Genomic DNA, 16,726 nt, shown 5'->3' on the forward strand with positions numbered 1-16,726 from the left:
CTGTGCAGAGAGGGTTTTCGGACCGTGCGATCGCATCGGACGGCTCCGGAAGCGAAGAGGGGTAGGTGGATGGACTAGGTGGGCTGTGGCGAGGCTGAGAGGAGAGAAGAGAGAGAGAGGGCCCGGCAGCAGTTTTCGGAGACCGAAAACGTCCGACATTAGACCGGCAGCGGTGCCGCTATAGTTATTCGTTGGGGCGTCAAACGGACTCCGAATGCGACGAAACTTGGCAGACGGCCTACCTACACTATAATAAGACCGCATGCCAACTTTCAACCTATTCCGAGAACATTTTCCGGCCACTTATAAAATAATATTTCGGACGTGCCACGAGCGCGTGCAAGTATGTCTGGGCTCAAAACATACAACGAAAAGAACCGGGGAAACCCGGACGAATGCAAGTTTCGAAAACATGCAGATGCAATGCGGATGATTACATGGCAAGATGCAACACTCAAGCGAATGACACGGCAACAAAACAGCGAATAACTGGAAGACAGCTGGCGCATCGGTCTCGGGGCGTTACAGTAGACCCGGAACCTGTCCGTCAGGAGCTGACTGAACCCGTTGTTGAGCATGAAAGGGAGATGCAACAACAAATTTTAGAAGAAGTGCCAGAAGTTGAGGCACAGAATGTGCCAGAAGTTGAGGCACATAATGTGCCAGAAACTGAGGCCCTTAGAAGGTCTACAAGACCAAGAAAGTCAGCTATTTCTACTGACTTTAAAGTTTATAACACAGAAATGGTTAATATGTGGAAAGATCCCACCTCATATGAAGAAGCCATGAGAAGCCCTCATTCATCGAAGTGGATGAAGGCAATGGAAGACGAGATGAAATCGATGAGTTCCAAAGATGTTTGGGACTTAGAGAAAATTCCTAAAGGAGCCAAAACAGTAGGTTGTAAATGGGTCTACAAAATTAAGTATGACTCTAAAGGGAATATAGAAAAGTATAAAGCACGACTCGTGGCAAAAGGATTTACACAAAGAGAAGGGATATATTACAATGAGACATTTTCTCCAGTCTCATGTAAGGATTCCTTCAGAATCATAATGGCATTAGTTGCTCATTTTGATTTAGAGTTACATCAAATGGATGTTAAGACGACATTTCTAAATGGCGATTTAAAAGAAAATGTCTACATGAAACAACCTAAGGGTTTTATCGTGGAAGGCAAGGAAAATATGGGATGCCGCCTGGAGAAATCCATTTATGGATTAAGACAAGCCTCTCGACAGTGGTATCTAAAGTTTAATCAAACAATTAAAAGTTTTGGATTTAAAGAAAATATTGAGGATAACTGCATTTATGCAAAGTTTAAAAATGAGAAATATATTTTGCTAATCTTGTATGTGGATGATATCCTGCTTGCTAGCAGTGATGTTAGTCTACTACAAGAAACAAAGAAATACTTATCCTCAAATTTTGACATAATAGATCTTGGTGAAGCATCATATGTTTTGGGCATATAAATTCATCGAGATAGGAACAATGGAGTCTTAGGACTATTGCAGAAAGGATATTTAGAAAAGGTTCTTAAAAGTATAATATGCATGCGAGTAAAGCCACACCTGCTCCTATAGTCAAGGGCGATAGTTTTGGGAAATTCCAATGTCCCAAGAACCAGTACGAGATCGATCAAATGAAAACAGTATCATATGCTTCGGCAGTTGGCAGCTTACAGTATGCACAATTGTGCACTCACCCTGACTTATCTTTTATCACCGGGGTACTCGGTAGATATCAAGAGAATCCAGGCGTGGAGCACTGGAAGATGGTAAAGAAAGCATTGCGTTATGCGCAAGGCACGAAGGACTACATGCTAATATACAGGAGAAGTGATCCCCTAGAGATAAAAGGGTATTCAGACGCAGATTTTACGGGGGAAAGAGATGATAGAAAATCCACGTCAGGATACGTCTTCACTCTCGCTGGGGGAGCTATTTCGTGGAAAAGCTCCAAACAGTCAATAGTTGCATCAACCACGATGTATGCAGAATTCATAGCATGCTTCGAAGCCACGGGGCAGGCGATATGGCTAAAGAAATTTGTACCCGACTTGAAAGTGGTAGATTGTATTCACAAACCACTAAAGATGTACTGCGACAACCAACCCGCAGTATTTTACGCTCACAACAACAAGTCGAGTAATGCTGCCAAAACAATAGAGTTAAGGTATTATGTTGTGAAAGATAAAATCCAGGATCAAACTATAAGTCTCAAGCATATAAGGACAAAGGATATGCTTGCGGATCCGCTAACGAAAGGCTTACCACCCAATGTGTTCAAGGAACACTTAGCCGGCATGGGTTTAAGGGAAAGCCTTATGATTTCTCGATAGGCCAAAAAGGAACAGAATTTGCTTCTGAACATAACGTATGTTGTAGCTATATGATTCTAACGGCAATTAAGCTGTGACGATGAAACATGCTCTATGTACCAATATGTGATGAAACAAATAAACTAGAAAGTATAAAGTTAAAAAGTAAAGTTGAGATCAAGGGGGAGAATGTTAGGTTGATCTCTATCCCGTTCGAACCCAACGGGTCGAACGGGCCCTTGACCCGCGCCCTGATCGGGGGCGCCCAACCAAACAATGGTTGGTGGGCCCCTGTGACCCATGCTATATAAACAGAGGTGGGGGCCGGGCACAACTTACGAGGTTAATCGCTGCCACAAACCCCACCGACAATCCCTTCCGATCTAGGATTAGCGTGGCGCTCATGGGAAGCTCCACCACCGCCGCCATCTCTCTGCCATCCACTACTAGAAAAAGGGCTATAGATGGGATTGACACTAATGGCGCACCAGACAAGCGGTGCGCCATTAGTATATACTAATGGTGCACCACCTTCTGATACGCCATTAGAGTTGAAACTACTAATGGCGCACCTGGCCCCAGGTGCGCCATTAGTATCAAAAAAAATTTAACTAGTGCGCCTGTCCAAACATACTAATGGCGCATCCAAACACAGTGCGTCATTACTAGTTGTAACTAGTTATGGCGCACCTGCCGGAAAGTGCGCCACTAATGTTGTTTTTTTTATTATATTTTTTATTCCCTTTTTTGCAAAACTACTAATGGCGCACTGTTCCACCGTGCGCCATTACTAGTTTAAACTAGTAATGGCGCACTGTGGGACAGTGCACCATTAGTATTTTTTTTGCAAAACTACTAATGGCGCAGCACCAGGAGATGCGCCATTAGTAACCTGGATTACTAATGGCGCATTTAGAGTTGGTGCGCCATTAGTAAGTGGGCAGCAACAAGATATTTTGGACAGCCTCTCCTACCCACACTCACTTTCTCCCCACTTCATTCTCTCCACCTCCTCCTTGTCTCGGGTGCCTCCTCTTTTTCACCTCATTTCCACCATAGATTCATTCAATTTAAGTGGTTAAATTACCTTGTTTTGATAGGTAAGTAAGGGGGGAAGCTATATTTATGTTGTTCTCCCTACAACAATGTGCACATGCACTTTTTATGGCCTAGCTAGATCTATGTATGTTCGTGGTGTTGCATATGTTTGTGGTGTTGCATATGTGTTTGTGTTTGGAGGTGTACCGGTATTTAAAATGCGATAGTTGCCAATATTTTGCCGGAATGTTGATTCATTTCCGTTTCAGCGAGAATTTTGGCATTAAGCATTCTTTTTGGTCCTATTTTTAGGGAAAGTCATGCCAAAAATTTTCTTGGTTCTAAAATATCGTTTTGCTCTACCCCGCGGGCGACCATGGTCCGCATGATAATCGAAGGCATCGTGAATAGGTTTTTGAGGTCCGCGAAGGCCGAGATGCTTCAAAAGAACGAGACGGAGATAAGATGTCCGTGTCAAAGATGCAAGCTGAAGAGCCTTATTGCGGACCCGGAATCCGGGCAGGTGCGGGACCACCTGCTCTTGCGTGGTTTCATGGATGGCTATCGGTGGCAAGGTGATGAAGATGACTACGGAGTCGTCCAAGGAGGCCGGGCAAGAAATGAGGAAGGGCAGCAAGACAACCATCGCGGCTCGGGCGGGCAAGAAGACGAAGAATCCCCAGGAGATGATCACGACGGTGATGCTGTACACAGTCATCATGTAGAAGATGCAGGACATGATGATGAGGAAGATGCCGGAGCAGACGACGGGCATGATCATGAAGATGATGATGCCGGCGGAGCAGACGACGCTGGACCATCGATGGGCTGGGTGCAGGACCCTCATATTCAAGAGCTGCTTCTCAAGCAGACGGATAACGCAAGAGTTGCCGCCCGAGAGAAAGCCAAGATGGATCAACTTGAGTTAGACGCGGTTACTCCATTGTATGAAGGATGCAGGCCCGAGGATACCCGCCTGAAAGTAACGCTCATGGCTCTGGAGATGAAGGTAAAACACAAAATGACCGACGCATGCTTCGACGAGAACATGTCATTCTGGCACGAACGTCTTCCCAAGGGGAACAAGTGCCCGGCCAGTTTGGAGGAGGCGAAGAAAATCATGTGTCCTCTGGATTTACCGCACGTGAAATACCATGTGTGCATGAACAATTGCATCATTTATCGGGACGAGCACGCGGAGTCTACCATATGTCCAGTGTGCGGCGTCGCTCGATACAAGAAGAGGAAGAAAGCTCCTCGAAAAGTGGTGTGGTACTTTCCGATCACTCCTCGTCTGCAGCGGTATTTCGTGGACCCTAAGGTAGCAAAGCTCCTACGTTGGCACGCGGATAGGGAGGAGAAGAAGCGAGAAGATGACGCAAATGATCCGGAGATAGATAAAAAAGACAAGATGCTGAGTATTTCGACCCGGACCGTCAGTCGAACATAGACTACACAAATGTCAAGAAGGTTCTTGATGATGTTCTCCCCGGCTACATCAAATCTGGAGGCACCTTCACCAGGCCTATTCGTAAGTACGGCAAGCACGTGTTCTCCCATAATACGACGTTCTGCTGCGTCAAGCAGCCGCCTGGCGGTCAGAAGGGTGCCTACTACGCCATCCATCACATGCGGGCGATCGTACGGGACCATCATCAACTTCTGCTACCGAGTAGACTCAAAGATTGGGCCGCGAGCGTGTCGGCAATCCAGGACGCGGACATCAGACAAGAATTCTTTCGCATCCAGTCGGAGTTTGTGGAAATCATCCATCAAGATGTCCTTCGTACCGCGGGGCAGTTCTACCTCAGAAATCAACCGTCCAACAGTGACATCGACACAATCCTACAAATGCAGGCTGACAACGCCCGTTCTTTCATGACTCCCACGATAGACGGCGGCTTCATCCACGCTCCGGTCCCTTGAGTCGAGTTGAAAGCAGTGATGCTGTGTCTAGTTCTGAAATATCGATTGGCTCATGTTGTAATTAAACTTTAATGAACTTGTAGTATGTCTCTTTGGTTTCGAGAGTCGTTCAACTTAAGATGTAATCGATGCTATTAATGTCTTGCTTTTCTCTTCCGATCGTTCTGTTGCATACTTATATATTGCTTATGTATTGTCTGTGAATTGGTACTAACGTTTCGTTTGGCTACTGCATAGCGATGTCGTGGTATGTCGTGTACAAGGGTAAGGTTCCCGGAGTCTACGACGACTGGGAGGAGTGTCAGAGACAGATTCACCGATTCAGCGGTAACAGTTACAAAGGGTACGCCACTAGGGCCGAGGCCGAATCTAGATACGCCCGCTATCTAGCGGGAGAGGGGAGGGAGCGTTGGAGGAACCGGATGAAGACGAGTTTCATCGTGATGATGCTCATCGTGATGACCGCAGCTCTCTTCTATGTGATGGTAGTTTAGATGATCGATATCGACTTGTAATGTGAAGACAAACTCGCGGTCTCGAGACTTGTAATATAATGTTCTATCTTTGTTCGGTCTTTTCAATTCGGAGACTAATATGATGACTTGTATTCGGAGACTAAAATGATGAATTGTATTCAGAGACTAATCTTCTATTGTATTCGATGAATCTGTTATTGATGTGTGTTGTCTATATTTTGTCCAATTATACATTTTGTAACCTGTGCAAAAAACAGAAAAATAAAAAATAAAAAAAACCTAATATTCATACTAATGGCGCATCACATCATAGTACGCCATTAGTATGCCAAAGGATACTAATGGCGCATCATTAAACAGTGCGCCATTAGTATGCCGAAGTTACTAATGGCGCATCTTGCTGTCGTGCGCCATTAGTATGCCAAAGCACCTGGGTATACATGGCCCCCTAGGAGGCATACTAATGGCGCACTGTTGTATATACTAATGGCGCATCTGTGGTGCGCCATTAGTATACCAGATACTAATGGCGCACCAGTGGTGCGCCATTAGTAAAATATACTAATGGCGTGCTACTAATGGTGTACCACTAATGCGCCATTAATGGCCAAATTAGGTGCGCCATTAGTAGGCCTTTTCCTAATAGTGATCACCGGCCCCTACTCCACCATGGTCGGCGCTGGATCGAGTTCATCTGCACCACCAGAAGGTAGGTTCACCGGAAGATCTAACCGACTCGATCCAAAGCGCTCTATCACCATCCACTACTCAGCTCCACCACACAGCCCCCGGGACGCCGGCGACGTCGCATAGCTCGAGCACACCGCGCCGCAGCGCAGCTCCTCCACAACCCCGGGCGGATCCACCTCTACCCCACGCAGCTCCACCGCTCGCCCGCGCAACTCCACCGCCCCCCTTTCCCGCATCCTTAAATTTCCAATCTTTTCCCCATCGCCTTTCACAAATCCGGGACTTGTTGCCCGTCGATTCGCTGCCCCCACCACAAATCATGGCCACCGTCGAGAGGAGAGAGCATGAGGAGAAAAAGGTCACCGGCTCCTGCCTAGAGGGACCAGACGAGTGGTAGCCGGCGGTGGTGATGCACGGCGCGGTCAGGGTCAACCACAACAAGCTGCCGCGGGTCACTGGAGAGGCGTCCTCGGCAGCGTTTTGTATGCCAGGGTGTCGAAGCCGACCAACGCGTCCAGCGCCTCGTGTCCTGGAGCGTGCGGCCACAACTACAAGGGTGCCTCCGTGTCCGCCATGCTGCCCCGCCTGGCTGGCGGCAATAGCTGGCCGCAGGACGACGATGGTGGTGAAATTGAGGAATTGCAGGAGGTCAGCCGTCCACATCCCTCCTCTTTTGTTGAAGCATCATGGAGTAATCCTCTTAATTGATCTGCTGTTGTTTGTGGTCCAACTCCTGTTAATTTTACTCTAGAAAGAATTCCAATCCATCTGCTGCTTTTTGTGGTGTGTGTATATACTGTTAGTTGATCTCCAGATTGTGGGGCTGTAAGGAACATCATGGAGTAGTCCTATTAATTGATCATGTGTGATTGTCTCTGTGAGTAGTCATGTTAATTGTCTCTAATTGTTCATGTAACATCATGGATTTTTGTGACCTGAACTTATCATGTGTGTAAAATTAATGGAGAAGGGATTCATTCTTCTTCAGACCTTGTTTGTTTCTTTCTGCTTGAATGAAAGGAGTGCAGTAATGTTCATGAACAAGGGACTTTTTTTGCAATTGCAAACTCTGAATGCTCAAGTCTGGAAGTGTTTACAAATTCAGAGAGTTCACATGACTACTGGTCAAATAATTCAGTGTAAATCTAGTTTGAATCTAGTAGAGCTCTTGGTGATTTACAAATTCAGTGTAAATAAAAATCTGGGACATGACTACTGATCATGTATGCAAGATGTTGCTAGTGGATGAGCACAAGAACTACTCAGTAGACTTTGATGTATTTAAAAGTTTGACACCTAATCATGTATGCAAGATGTTGCTACTGGATGCATGAATGCATGAATGGGACATGACTACTCGGTAGATTATGTACTCCAAGTAGACAAGATCATCTAAGTTAGACCAAATTACAAGATTCAAATTAATCCAAAGGCCTTGACTAAATTATTCATATTAATTTAAATAATTCAAATAAATTCAAACAAATAAATTAAAAAAAATCAAATAAATGCATTCTTTGGATTGATGATCAAAGTTCAAAGAATTAGCTTGAATGCACATTGATGCCGATTGATGATTCCAGATAATAAGCCTTTCAAATCAGTTAGGCTTTGAACTTAGATGATTTTTTAGTTCAAAGCACTTTGAGTATTCCACAAAATTCAGTAAACTTTCCTACACTGGGCACTATAAACTGTCAGTACAGTACTCAAAATTCACTTATCTTTTTGGTAGGAAAATTTCCGTAACAAACTTCAGAAGCTTGCATTTTCCTACTCTTGTTGGCAATAGTTATTATCAGTTTACTGTCCATTTTAGCCTAGTCTTCAGTTATCTTTTCACCCATTTTTCTGTCCATTCGGTTATATTTTCAGTAGGCAAATCTCTGTAACAAATTACAGTTTAGTTTACTGTCCATTTTTGTTTTGATTTCAAAAAGTTGCCCATTAGTCACATTTTTGTCCATTGGCTATGGCATATTGTAGTAGTAGTGAAAATGGGTGCGGTTCCCTGCCTGCCTCAACTGGAGCGTCGACATAACTTGACAGTATATAGGTGTTTCCTAATTTTAATCTTGTTTTCTAATTCTAATTTCAAGTACAGACCAGACTGTATTGTGCATATTTACATCTTGCAAAACATGTTCTAATTCAGTTTCTAAAATTTACAGTATTGGTCATCCTAACTGAAACATGTTATGATGCTCATGTTTTAAAATGTCATAAAATTGTTGTACCTGAAGAGCAGAGGTGTCGGGCAAGTTTGATCTTTGATCTAATGTAAAAAAAGTTTGATCTTTGATCTTGCTATACAGCTGATACCGATCAATTGCTGCTACAGAAGATACTGCTCCTATAGATACTACTGCTACAGATGATACTCCTCTGTATTAATCAATTGACCTGCTGCTGATACTCTGCTTAACTGATCTCCTCTTTATCTTCAGGTGAGAAGTAGAGGATGTGCTGTTGGGCGAGCAGTGAGGTGCTCCAGTACGTGGAGAGGAGGAGCAGCGCCAGGACTTGGAGGAGGAGGTGCTGGGCGTGGAGGAGTAGATCAGGCGACCGAAGCTTAGGCGTGTGTGTGTGTGTGTGGGGGGGGAGGTCCAGGGACCGTCGATCTGGTGGGCGCCGGCGGCAGGGATGGGCGGCGGAAATTACCAGTGACCATCGCTCAGGTGGGCAGCAGGGGAGCTGCAGCACAAGCCTGGCGGCACAGAAGAAGCACGAGGATGAGCTTGAGGTCCAGGCGCGCGGGGGAGGATGAGGAGGACGAGATCCATCAGATCTTTGTGGCGCAGGTCCTGGACGACAGCAACGGAAGGGATCCCGGCGGGAGTGGATCACGGCGCCGGTGACACAGGTACTGGGCGGCGGAGGAGTTGGCCCTGGGTGGCGCAAGCGACGAATTGGTCGACGACGGCCTTGGCCCGATGCACGGGAGCTGGGTCGAGCGGAGGAAGACGGAAAAACTTGTTTGTAAAAGATTCGAAGATACAAGGGGTTTTTGTGCAAATTTTACATTACACTATGCTCATGACATAAATTTCGGGACGGAGGGAGTACTGGTTAGTGATCCATCATAGGCCCCACACCCTTGTGTTTGTTGCCATGCTCTACTGTCGGCGATACGATCCATATGATCGAGGTGTAGAGGTCGAACACACACCAGCACCCCTCTTAGTTATAGGACTCTGCAGAGCTACCATCGAGTGCCGAGGGTGATGCCTCATATCCCACTTATGATGATATCTCTGTAGTGTAGCACATTAGGTGTGGTTTATCGAGGGTTATTCCTCGTTGATCACTCCCAATGATGACTTTGTCGTGCAGCACCTCAAGCGTGAACCCATCAAGGGTGATTCCTCCAAGTTCACCTTAACATTTTACCTCATGTGTGAACCTATCGAGGGTGATTCCTCTGAGTTCACCTTGATGATAAGGACACACTGTTACCTGTTAACTGTTACCGTGGGACCTGACGATAGTCACAAATCCGAGTCCACAAGTTCAAAGTCCAAGTAGCCGCACCGACGCCTCTACTGAACTCAACCAGTCCGCGACCGAGCGCCGCCGCTTCCGTGCCGGAATCCACGCCCGTGATCTGCCCCAAGTGGTGGAAGTCCTGCACGCCCGAGACATGCGGATCCAGCCCGAACTGCTAGAGGAAGAAGAAGCTAGGGGCGATTTCTTTTTTTTTTTTGGCTGGATCCAACTGCTGCGCGGCTCACATTCAACGGCCTGGGCTCGACTGGCCGAAACTTTCGGCCGGTGCGCCGGCGCCTATAAGCGTCCTTTTTTAAAAAAGTTTACCTTGCGCTTGAACGATCCATTTTGTGATGAAATTAGATTATTTTTTTACCAATGCTTCACATTTTTATCTTTACAAAATTCATGCCCAAACTTTACGTCCATGAACCAAACTTAGTAAAAGATTACAATTGATAAAGTAATAGTTCATCTGCATTACACACTGATGTAACCCAAAAAACATCATTTTACACAGCAGCAGTAACCCGACCTGACGCGATAGTCACAAAGAGTCCGCAAGTCCAAGTAGCCGCACCGGCGCCTCTGCTGAACTCAACCAGTCCGCGACCCCGACGAAGAGCGCCGCCGCTTCCGTGCCGGAGGCCACGCCCGCGATCTGCCCCAAGTGGCCGCCAAATCAGCTCGCGTAACCAGTTCGCCGGAGCTAATGGCGGCGCCGGCGGGCTCCCACCCCGCCTCGCCGCCGGCGATACCCGGGAAGGCTGCGGCGGCAGCGTGCGCCGCCATGGCCGTCTCCTACGTCGCCGTCCTCTACGCCCCCACGCTCCTCCTCCGCCTCCCGCCCGCCACCTCGCTCCGCGCCTTCTTCCACCGCCGCTTCGTGTGCGCGGCCGTGTCCTCCGCCGCCTCCGTCCTCGCCACCGCGGCGCTCCTAGGCGTAGGCGCCCCCTTTCTCTCCTTCCAGTCCCCATCTAAGCCCTAGTGTTTGATACTCGGAAGGAATCTCGAATCCCCTAATCTATCTTGCTACATCTCAGGTATGGAGCTTGAGCGACTCGTCTCAAGCGCTCGCGGTGTTCGGCATCCGTAGTGATCACTTGGTAATCACGCTGTTTCTCGATTACTACCATCTTTTGCTTCTGATTATACACTAATAAGTAGTGAGCTTCTGATGCTTGGACTGAAATGCTTTGATGGATCAGCTCGAGGGCAGTAGTGATTCCACTTCTCCTTACATCCCTAGTGTATGCTGGGTCATTCGTCGCAAGACTCTGGGCCATGTCAAGCTCGTGTGGCACGGATGATGATGGGGTGGGAGTCTGCTGCACCGAGAAGCTTGCTCGCTGGATGCAAACCTCCTTACGGGATGTAATGGTGTGGCGGAACTACGTAGTGGTCTGTTCTCATTCCTTTTGATACCATTGTTTGGCACTGCCTATTGGATGATGTGGAAATGTCACGGAGTATTATTGTCAGTGAATGTGGGATTATTGACTGAACATCTAACTGTAGGAGTTTATTATCAGCTAACAGCTCATGTGTGCCAGCTGTGACCTTTAGAATGCAAGCAGAGCCATGAATCAGTGGTGATAGGGATTAGATAAGCAATGCAGTTCAGTTGTACTCCCTCCGTCCCAAAAGACACTTATTTTGGGACAGAGGCAGTATTTCACAAGTAAGACAAGTATCAGCACCTAAAATGTAATTTGGAATGCAAAGGACTATAATGACTTCTGTTAGCCATGACCCTGCTAGCCCCTTTCTCCCTTGCCACTGTTTGTATATTGTCAGAAACTCAGCGTCAGTTTCTATTTTGTTATGTTATTTGAGGATGATCTTTTGACCAGGCACCATTTACAGAGGAGCTGGTTTTCAGGGCGTGCATGATACCTCTTCTTCTGTGTGGAGGATTCAAAATGTATAACATTATATTTCTGAGTCCAATCTTCTTCAGCCTAGGTAAATAGGTATAATATTGCACCAGTTTTCACTTTGAAGGAACCAGCCTCACACAAATCCTTCAGCTAATTTATGTAATTCGTCCTTTCCTAACTTGCAATTGGTGTATGAGTTTAGAAATGGTGCATGACCACATTCAGTTTTACCTTTGTGTTTTGTGTTACTCTCAATTAGTAACTGAGTCTTTCTGTTCACAGCACACCTAAACCACTTGTTTGAACTTCACCAACAAGGATGCAACTTTATGAGATCTCTCCTGATTGTTGGTATTTTTCTTTGCACCATCTGATTTTCTCCTTTAATGCTGTACAATCTCCCTATAACTTCATTGCTAGCATGAGCAATCAAGAAGAGCACATGATTTAAATTTTTACATGCTAGAGTATCCTTTATGCCTATATAGCTGTGATCTATCGAAGAATGTTTTGGTATATTCCAATGTCCCTGCCAAAGTGCAAGCAGTCGCTTGTATAAGCACCTATCTTTTTCCGTTACATTTTATTTTGTCACACCATGGTCTCACTCAAATGGCCCCTTTTAAACATTTGGAGCATCATGTTATGCGTTATATATTTATAGGGTGAGTAACAATGCGCATGCCTAATTGTTGTCAAAATAATTAATTTTACTTCAAATATGAATGTGATGTCTTTATTCTGTCATGCTATTTAGTGTTTACTTCCTTTGTGGCGTGTGTTTATAAGAATCACTTCTTAGCTCACATACTATATGTGTTAGGGAATCGTGATTGCTAGTACAGATTATATTCATTCTGAAGTTACAGGGATATGCTCTGACTTTTTGATAGCTCGTCATATTACACACATTAGTCTTCTGTTTGTCCATAGTTCTGCACACATTTTTTGAAACTTATCATCAGAGATTGTGCAATTACTGTGGTTTCACCATTTGCGAACACCTTTTCCTTCCCCTGTTAAACTTACCATGACCACTTTTCTTCCATTCTCAGGTGTCCAATTAGGCTACACTGTAATTTTTGGGTGGTATGCTGCATTTTTGTTCATCCGAACAGGTCTTACTAATTCCCTTTTTGTTATTGAAAACAGAAAATTGAGGATTTATTTATTTCAGCTATATTGTTGATTCGTCGCTATTGCTTCTACCTTACTAGTACTCCTTTTCCAATTAGCTCTTATATTTCTAGCTTTTTTTTAAAGATGTTAGGTTTATTTGCTGCGGCAAATGCTAGTCAGATTAACTTCTAAAGTATTAGCCTCTATATTCCAAAGTTTGTAGTTCCTAGTCCCAAATTGCTAGCACAAGGTTGGTTTAATCCCTTTTGGTAATGTAAAGTTGGTTCGATCCCAACTTGGGAGGCATGACATGAAAGAACTTTGGTTAAACACAAACTTGTGTACTCTTGGTGACTTTTCAGTATTCGTGCCTTAAGATTCGTGGCTGAGCTCTCTGATGTGGCGCTACATGGCAGTTCAAGTGCATTTAATTTTGCTGAACCTTGCTTATCTGTTAATTCACACTGAATGCAATTCAAAATTTCAAATATTTGTACATTGTGCTTAATTTGTATTAACTCTGTCAGTTACTAGTGGGTGTCTGGGTGATCAAATCAGAACAGCGAGTCAAATATTAATGTATTAGGGGTGTTGATTGTAGCAGTTTTTGTAAGCTAGTGGTACACGAGGAGCAGGAGATGTCCAAGTCCAGGACCTGAATTTTGGCCTCACAACTTCTTCCTCTTTGTTATTCTCTGCTGGGATGCTGCACTGCTAAACATCATCGTCCCTTCTCGTCTACACTGAGGAGTGTGAGTGGAATCTCTTAACCATTGACACAGATTTCTTGGTAGCGTTATCCACTTGACTGCTTGCTGTGTCCTCTGCATCCATGTTGTTCCAGCACTGCATTGCTTTCATTTCAACACGAACCGTATTGTAAGTTCTTCATGGGAACTTTCCTCTTCTTACTGCTACTTTCTCTTGAAAAACTTACAGTAAGGATGCTGTTGAAAACAAAGCAATGCAATGCTCGTACGTTGAGGATGCAGAAAGTGTTTGCATGGAAAACGCCACCACAAACATTGTTGCTGCCCCATGCAGGAGAACTCTGTGGGCTGTCGCAACGGTTTGGAGATTCTGCCCACCTTCCTTATCAATGCATGCATAGAGGGAGGATGATGTTTAGCAGTGTAATGCCCAACATAGATTAATAACGAGGAAGAATGGGACGAGACGGCAATTTGGGTCCTAGTGTGCACTTAGCATTAACTGACAGAGTTAATACAGATTAAGCCTGCAATTCAACCGTTTGAATCACATTCATTTTGCTGTGAGGGGGCATGGTTCAGAAAAGTAAGGGGGACTTGTCTGCCTTGTGTCTCAAGTCATCCGGCCGTGTGTTTAGCTTGTGAGTAGCCAAACCTCTTGTGCCATGTGTTTCAAATTTTAAGGAGTGACAAGTGTGGTTACTTTTATTGCCCTCTCCTGCCTTACTTCGACAATATAGAACTAAACCATGCAAGGTTTGGAATTGTAGAAACTGGGCTTCCCACATGGACCGAATTTATAAACACAACTGAAAATATTGTGCTCATTACACCCGTCTGCTGATCCAACATGATAGTCTAATTTTGTGAAACCATATATTTTGTCAAACTATCAAATAATTACACCCTTTTAGGATTAGTTTTATAAAACCAGACTTCATCTGTGTCAGCGTTAGAAATTATGCCTCGTAGGTTTTCAAGAGAACTGAAAAGCGTGACTCAGTAGTTACTTAGCGAGACAAACCTGATGGCACTGTTATGAAGTTGCTCTGGTCCCGTAACAGTTGTGTGGTTGATGATGGCCCCCACAAATGTTTGTTCAGGTGAAATCGTAGGAAGTTGTGGTTTGCAAAAAGCCTGCAACAGTGATACTGATACAAAAGCCGTGTTGTTTGTGATGGCCTTGTTATGAACTACTCCCTCCGTTCACTTTTGTAAGTCGTTTAAGACAGCTGAAATTGAACTGTTTTAGGTGATGTCTTAAATGCCTAAAACGTCTTACAAAATTGAACGGAGGGAGTATGAAAAGTTTCTTGAGAACAGGCGCTGTTCTGGTAAATTTACTCTTATCTTTCTGCTATGGGACTCACTAAGCTTATGCCCTGTGAACTGGTTAGAAAAAATGAAATTTCACTTGTACTAAGTGCCATGCCTTTTCGCTTGCTAAATGCTGCATGGATGAGCTAGTTCATATGTTTTGACTGAAAGTGTACTTTAATTTTGTCTTGACAAACATGACATATTGATCAACTTTTTGTTCTAAAAAACTGCAGGGAATCTTGTGTCTCCTATTGTTGCTCACATATTGTGTAACATGATGGGTTTGCCTGCGTTCTCATCACCGCGAACAAGAGGTATGTACATATGATGTTCTTTCTCTGAAGAAAGAAAAGTAAGCTCATGCAAAGTTGTAAAACTTCTCCCCGGTGCTTATCTGTGTTCCAGGAGCGACATCGCTAGCGTTTCTGGCCGGTTCAGTATCCTTTTGTCTTCTTTTCCCTGCTACAAGTCCAAAACTGTACAATGCGAGGTTAGACGGATGCAGTTGCTGGCATGGTTACTGCAGATGGAGTTAGCACAGAACTGAGCGTGGGGAACAATGCTGCATCCGTTCCTGTGGCTGAGCGTGGGGAACTGAGTGTATTTGGATCACCCCACACAATCCCAACTTATACAAGGCCCTGTTCTGGATGGCTTCTGCCATTGTTGTAAAATACAGTACATTCTTGTAGCTAGCTTGCCCTTCTCTTGCAGTTCAGCAATTGTTCGCCAAGGATCAGAAGGCTGTTAATTTTTGTTTTGAAAGACTTGTCCAAAGACGGCATCGTATGGCTCTTCAAAATAATCATGTCAATTTTTTTAGGGAACTAATCATGTCAAATTGGTTTAGCTTTGAAGATTCTGCTTTAAGCCTTGTAACTGTGTGCATCATGCAGTTTTTGTGTTCTTTTTGACAATGATCTCCTCCTTTATTCATTCATCGTAGCATCGCTTGCAACAAGAGGAATAACCACATCCAGGGCGGTGTCCATCCTGATATATGGAGGAGAAAATCTAGCCAGTTTTGGTGTTCTATTTGGGTTGCGGTAGACAGAGATTAGAAAACGTAAGAACGGAACAAATTTGTTTACTAACTTTTCGCATTTTACTATTAAAAAAATCCTGGGTGCACTGGGTGCATTTGCACCCAGGAGTAGAAAAGGATACTTCCGCACCTACAGACTTTCTATTTCATATATCTATATCTGTACCTATTTTCGATTTTTTTGGTTTGTTCACTTATTTGCTTAAAGGGCTTTAGCAATTAAAACAGTGCCAAATCAGCATATTTAAATGTTTTTTCATTTATGAAAAAAATTAAACTAATTCGAATATCTCCCAAACCTTTTGTGGCAGTGCCAAATATTGCAATGTAATTAAGTGGCCAAGGTCCATATTTTACAAAACTCATTTGGTACTAAAAAGAAATGCAAAAGAGAAAAAAAATTAGAAAGAAAAGGAGAAAGGCCATTGTGCACAGTGCTTGGCCCAGCCTGCTTCCTCTCGACGTCCTCCACCTGTCGAACGCGACCGAGCGCTCGCGCAAGCGCATGTCCCCGCCGAGCCACCTCGTCGCCCGCGCCGCTACAGACGGTCGTGGGGGGTGAGACTGCCAGCGCCGACCCCCTGGACACGACCTAGATTTTCCCCCTCCTTTCGCTCTGCTCCTTCCTCTCTTGCCATGGCCGCCTCGGCCATCACCGTCGCCAGCTCGCCCGCGTAGCCACCTGCCTCCCCGCGTCGTGCCACCATGCCCGT

The 16,726-nt window shown here is 45.0% G+C and overlaps 1 protein-coding gene across 1 annotated transcript; it reads left to right on the top strand.

Annotated features, from left to right (window-relative positions):
* Window positions 1–10,475: 10,475 nt before the first annotated feature.
* Window positions 10,476–15,773, top strand: LOC119276386 (CAAX prenyl protease 2-like). The gene is made up of 8 exons (XM_037557445.1): window positions 10,476–10,882; window positions 10,983–11,056; window positions 11,148–11,340; window positions 11,793–11,904; window positions 12,102–12,170; window positions 12,875–12,937; window positions 15,202–15,282; window positions 15,374–15,773. The coding sequence occupies exons 1-8, from the start codon at window positions 10,652–10,654 to the stop codon at window positions 15,502–15,504; spliced, it is 954 nt and encodes a 317-aa protein (XP_037413342.1). The 5' UTR covers window positions 10,476–10,651; the 3' UTR covers window positions 15,505–15,773.
* Window positions 15,774–16,726: the final 953 nt, after the last annotated feature.

Source organism: Triticum dicoccoides, chromosome 1A (assembly GCF_002162155.2).
Source record: "Triticum dicoccoides isolate Atlit2015 ecotype Zavitan chromosome 1A, WEW_v2.0, whole genome shotgun sequence".
Lineage (NCBI taxonomy): Eukaryota > Viridiplantae > Streptophyta > Magnoliopsida > Poales > Poaceae > Triticum > Triticum dicoccoides.

Bases quoted from the DNA above. Each gene is read 5' to 3' on its own strand.
- LOC119276386 (XM_037557445.1), top strand. From the start codon at position 10,652: ATGGCGGCGCCGGCGGGCTCCCACCCCGCCTCGCCGCCGGCGATACCC. The intron at 10,883-10,982 runs GTAGGCGCCCCC...GCTACATCTCAG, and splicing joins CCACCGCGGCGCTCCTAGGC to GTATGGAGCTTGAGCGACTC. The intron at 11,341-11,792 runs GTCTGTTCTCAT...TCTTTTGACCAG, and splicing joins TGTGGCGGAACTACGTAGTG to GCACCATTTACAGAGGAGCT.